General features: G+C 36.8%; 1 protein-coding gene across 3 annotated transcripts in view; it reads right to left on the reverse strand.

Annotated features, from left to right (window-relative positions):
* The window catches only part of cep126 (centrosomal protein 126), a 37120-nt gene extending 32028 nt beyond the window's left edge, over window positions 1-5092 (reverse strand). For all 3 annotated transcript variants that reach the window (XM_022665997.2, XM_022665996.2, XM_022665995.2), the window contains exons 1-2: window positions 4531-5092; window positions 2820-2939 (exon numbers count right to left, since the gene is read on the reverse strand). In XM_022665997.2, the coding sequence (XP_022521718.2) occupies window positions 2820-2939; window positions 4531-4562 (152 nt within the window). In that variant the 5' untranslated portion in view covers window positions 4563-5092. The remainder of the gene's footprint in view (window positions 1-2819; window positions 2940-4530) is intronic.
* Between the last annotated feature and the right edge of the window lie 993 nt (window positions 5093-6085).

The raw sequence follows: 6085 nt of genomic DNA on the forward strand, positions 1-6085 counted from the left end.
TAACGGTGCTCTAGCGGTGCTCTAGCGAAGCTACTAACAGAGCAGTAATAATAACAAGAGTGTTCTAGTGTTCTTTCGCGATGCCGAAGGTGATCTAGCGATGCTAACAACGCAGTAGCGATGCTAAAGGTGCTCTAATAATGCTAATGGTCCAGTAGCGATGCTAACTGTGTTTTAGCATTGATAACAGGGCAGTAGCAATAACGATTATGCTATAGTGATGCTAATGGTGCAGTATTACTACGTAGTACTACAGACAGTACTCTAGCAATGCTGACTGTTCTCTAGCGATTCTAACAGTTCAGTAGCGATGCTAACAGTTCAGTAGTGATTCTAACAGTTCAGTAGCAATGCTTACAGTTTAGTAGCGATGCTAACAGTTCAGTAGCAATGCTTACAGTTTAGTAGCGATGCTAACAGTTCAGTAGCAATGCTAACAGTTCAGTAGCGATGCTAACAGTTCAGTAGTGATTCTAACAGTTCAGTAGTGATTCTAACAGTTCAGTAGTGATGCTACAGTTCAGTAGTAATGCTAACAGTTCAGTAGCAATGCTAACAGTTCAGTAGCAATGCTAACAGTTCAGTAGCGATTCTATCAGTTCAGTAGCGATGCTAACAGTTCAGCATCTATTCTAACAGTTTAGTATCTATTCTAACAGTTCAGTAGCGATGCTACAGTTCAGTAGTAATGCTAACAGTTCAGTAGCAATGCTAGCAGTTCAGTAGCGATTCTAACAGTTCAGTAGCGATGCTACAGTTCAGTAGTAATGCTAACAGTTCAGTAGCAATGCTAGCAGTTCAGTAGCGATTCTAACAGTTCAGTAGTGATGCTAACAGTTCAGTATCTATTCTAACAGTTCAGTAGCGATACTATAAGTTCAGTATCTATTCTGACAGTTCAGTAGCAATGCTAACAGTTCAGTAGCGATTCTAACAGTTCAGTAGCGATTCTAATAGTTCAGTAGCAATGCTAACAGTTCAGTAGCGATTCTAACAGTTCAGTGGCGATTCTATAAGTTCAGTATCTATTCTGACAGCTCAGTAGCAATGCTAACAGTTCAGTAGCGATTCTAACAGTTCAGTAGCGATTCTATAAGTTCAGTATCTATTCTGACAGTTCAGTAGCAATGCTAACAGTTCAGTAGCGATTCTAACAGTTCAGTAGCGATTCTAACAGTTCAGTAGCAATGCTAACAGTTCAGTAGCAATTCTAACAGTTCAGTAGCAATGCTAACAGTTCAGTATCTATTCTGACAGTTCAGTAGCAATGCTAACAGTTCAGTAGCGATTCTAACAGTTCAGTAGCGATTCTAACAGTTCAGTAGCAATGCTAACAGTTCAGTAGCGATTCTAACAGTTCAGTAGCGATTCTAACAGTTCAGTAGCGATTCTAACAGTTCAGTAGCGATTCTAACAGTTCAGTAGCAATGCTAACAGTTCAGTAGCGATTCTATCAGTAGCGATTCTAACAGTTCAGTAGCGATTCTAACAGTTCAGTAGCAATGCTAACAGTTCAGTAGCGATTCTAACAGTTCAGTAGCAATGCTAACAGTTCAGTAGCGATTCTAACAGTTCAGTAGCAATGCTAACAGTTCAGTAGCGATTCTAACAGTTCAGTAGCTATTCTAACAGTTCAGCAGCTATTCTAACAGTTCAGTAGCGATTCTAACAGTTCAGTAGCAATTCTAACAGTTCAGTAGCTATTCTAACAGTTCAGTAGCAATGCTAACAGTTCAGTAGCGATTCTAACAGTTCAGTAGCAATGCTAACAGTTCAGTAGCGATTCTAACAGTTCAGTAGCGATTCTAACAGTTCAGTAGCTATTCTAACAGTTCAGTAGCAATGCTAACAGTTCAGTAGCGATTCTAACAGTTCAGTAGCAATGCTAACAGTTCAGTAGCGATTCTAACAGTTCAGTAGCAATGCTAACAGTTCAGTAGCGATTCTAACAGTTCAGTAGCAATGCTAACAGTTCAGTAGCGATTCTAACAGTTCAGTAGCTATTCTAACAGTTCAGCAGCTATTCTAACAGTTCAGCAGCTATTCTAACAGTTCAGTAGCAATTCTAACAGTTCAGTAGCTATTCTAACAGTTCAGTAGCTATTCTAACAGTTCAGTAGCGATTCTAACAGTTCAGTACCAATGCTAACAGTTCAGTAGCGATTCTAACAGTTCAGTAGCAATGCTAACAGTTCAGTAGCGATTCTAACAGTTCAGTAGCGATTTTAACAGTTCAGTAGCAATGCTAACAGTTCAGTAGCGATTCTAACAGTTCAGTAGCGATTCTAACAGTTCAGTAGCAATGCTAACAGTTCAGTAGCGATTCTAACAGTTCAGTAGCGATTTTAACAGTTCAGTAGCTATTCTAACAGTTCAGTAGCAATGCTAACAGTTCAGTAGCGATTCTAACAGTTCAGTAGCAATGCTAACAGTTCAGTAGCGATTCTAACAGTTCAGTAGCAAGGCTAACAGTTCAGTAGCGATTCTAACAGTTCCGTAGCGATTCTAACAGTTCAGTAGCAATTCTAACAGTTCAGTAGCTATTCTAACAGTTCAGTAGCGATTCTAACAGTTCAGTAGCGATTCTAACAGTTCAGTAGCGATTCTAACAGTTCAGTTAACAGTTTCATTCAACTGTAACAGTTCTATTTTTACACTGCTTTTCTTTATTATCATATTTCACTCAAACACACACATAAATTAAAGATAACGCTACCTCTCATTTACTACAGCTCGGTGGAAAATGCCTCCAGCATTGTTCTCTGTACTGTAGAACTACAGTTAGTCAGTAAATATGTGTATAAATTCTTTTATCTTACTTTCTGCGGCGGTTTGTCTCCAAGCAGAATTTTCGGGCGCGAGTTCTGCATGACTTCTGTTCCTCGACCAGCAGCTCCCGATCATCATCCAGCTCTACGTCCAAACCCGGCCTAAAGTTTCTGATGCGGTGGCAGGTTAAGAGATCACATTTATACTTAACGAAGTCGTTATGAAATATCAAAAACAGACAGTATCTAGGGCTGAAGAAAATGCCAACATACAGTACCAGTCAAAGGTTTGGACACACCTTAAATACAGTGTTTTTTTTTCATTATTTTAAAATGTTCTGCATTGTAGATTAATACTAAGGTCATCCGAACTATGAAGAAAAACATATGTAAAAATGTAATAAACAAAACATGTTAAACAAACCCGAATATGTTTTAATATTTTACATTCTTCAAAGTAGCACCTTCTGCTTAGATGACAGATTTTCACATCTCTGCAATTTCTCAGTCAGCTTTATGAAGTAGTCACCTAGATTTTCTTGATGAGAGCCAGTTTCATCATTACGTTTTTGCTGATTTTGAGAGTGCACGTGGATGTGCCAACCACTAAGCCACCGTGCCACCTGATGATTCATGTATCAACAATATATCATTCACAAATAAAAACCTAACCTATAGAGACAGGCCTAGTTCCAACTGATCAGATGCCAAATATTGTGATATTCAGTGTAAATTATTGTGAAAATGTCTTGAAAATGTATTGTATAATATTATTCACTATTATTTTCCATATTGCCCACCTCTAGCAATACCACACACACACAACCAGCCAGACAAGATAGATAGATAGATAGATAGATAGATAGATAGATAGAAAAATGGTAAAAGAAGTAAAAATAATACTCCAGTAGAGTACAGATACAGAATTTTAGTACTTAAGTATAGTAGTGAGGTAAAAATAATACTCCAGTAGATACAGATACAGTATTTTTGTACTTAGTTACAGTTGTAAAGTAAAAATATTACTCTAGTAGAGTATTGTAGTACTTACGTTTAGTAGTGAAGTAAAAATAATACTCCAGTAGATACAGATACAGCATTTTAGTACTTAAGTATAGTAGTAAAGTAAAAATAATACTCCAGTAGATACAGATACAGCTGATTAGTACTTAGATACTGTAGTGAACTAAAAATAATACTCCAGTAGATACAGATACAGTATTATAGTACTTAAGAACAGTAGTGAAGTAAGAATAATACTCCAGTAGATACAGCATTTTAGTACTTAAGAACAGTAGTGAAATAAAAATAATACTCCAGTAGATACAGCATTTTAGTACTTAAGAACAGTAGTGAAGTAAGAATAATACTTCAGTAGATAAAGATATAGTATTTTAGTACTTAAGTACAGTAGTAAAGTAAGAATAATACTCCAGTAGATACAGCATTTTAGTACTTAAGTACAGTAGTAAAGTAAAAATAATACTCCAGTGGAGTATTTTAGACACTTAGATACAGTTGTGAAGTAAAAATATTACTCTAGTAGAGTACTGTAGTACTTAAGTAGAGTAGTGATGTAAAAATAATACTCCAGTAGATACAGATACAGCATTTTAGTACCTAAGTAAAGTAGTGAAGTACTTCTACTTCGATACTGTATATGGTTTGCAATATGATTCAATATTATTTGCCATATTGCCCACCTCTAGCAATACCACACACACACACACACACACACAACCAGAGCTTTAAAGCAGGATACGAGTAGTAAAGAGGTTCCTTCAGGTTTTGCATCCCCAGCAGAAGATGGGAGATATCTCTGATCTTCTCAGTTTCAGCTGAACAGAAAGGGTCTCCTCATGGTGCAGGTGGTGCTGATGGATCTGGAGATGATTGGAGATGTTTGGAGATAGCTGGAGGAGGTGTGACAGTAGTTATAATGTTATAAGAGCTGATCTGAGCTGTGGTTGAACAGGAGGATCTGATCAGGCTGGGTTATAAACAGCAGGCTCTGCGGGCTGCCAGCACTGTGAGCTGTTATGTCATGCTAGCCGTGCTGCTCTAACACTGCGCTATTCTCCCCGGATCTGAGTTAAATAAGCCTCCCCGCCGCTCCTGCTCGCGCTCTACACCTGTAAATAACTATATTCTAACAGAAACCGCAGTGTGCAACAGAGCTGTGTGAACACGGGCTGAATTTAAACCGGTTTAAACACTTAGCTTAGCATCTAGCTCCTCTACCCGCTCAGCAACAGCCGCTCCATGTCCGTATCCACAGACGCGTCTCCTCTAGCAACCGCTACACCTGCACTCAGGTACAGACAGGGGGCGCTGCAGAGACAGAACGGAAGAAATACAGACAGACAGAGAGATAGAAAGAAAGAAAAACAGACAGACAGAAAGAAAGACAGAAATAAAGAAAGAAAGAAAGAAAGGCAGATTGAGAGAGAAAGAGGGAGAGAGAGAGATAAATAGAAAAAGATAGATAGAAAAAAGAAAGAGATAGAAAGAAAGAAAGAAAGAAAAAAGGCAGATAGAGAGAGAGAAAGAGGGAGAGAGAGATAAAAAGAAAAAACAGATAGATAGATAGATAGATAGATAGATAGATAGATAGATAGAAAAAATAAAGAGATTGTTATAAAGAAAGAAAGAAAGAAAGAGAAAAAAGACAGAAAAAAGAAAGAAAGGGAAAGAGGGAGAGAGAGATAAAAAGAAAAAGATAGATAGAAAAAATAAAGAGATAGTTAGAAAGAAAAAAGACAGAAAGAAAGAAAGAAAGAAAGAAAAAATGCAGAGAGAGACAGAGAGAGAGAGAGGGGGGGGGGGAGAGAGATAAATAGAGAAAATAAAGAGATAATTAAAAAGAAAGAAAGAAAGGCTTTGTACCACATTTTAAATAAAACAATTTTCGTTGGCCATTTTCATTTATATACACAGTTTTGGAAAAATGAAGACACCACTTCAAAATAATAAATTTCTCTATTTTTTTTATTGATAAAGGTTCGAAAAACATTTCTTCCAACTTGTAAATAAAAATATCATCATTTTAATCATTCATTTGTAGACAGTGAGAAATGGTCAAAAGGAAAAAGATGCAGTGCTCTCAGAGTTATGTATAAATAATGTAAAGAAAACAAGTTCATATTCATTTAGAAAAAACAATACTAATGTTTTAAAAGTTCAGAAATCAATATTTGGTGGAATAACCCTGTATTTATATATATATATATATACTGTAAAACACAGTATAAGTCAAGGTGTTGTTTTGTGACCCAGGGCTTTTAATAAATTAACTGTTTTCTACAGTATAAGTCAAG

This window comes from Astyanax mexicanus, chromosome 9 (assembly GCF_023375975.1).
Source record: "Astyanax mexicanus isolate ESR-SI-001 chromosome 9, AstMex3_surface, whole genome shotgun sequence".
NCBI lineage: Eukaryota > Metazoa > Chordata > Actinopteri > Characiformes > Acestrorhamphidae > Astyanax > Astyanax mexicanus.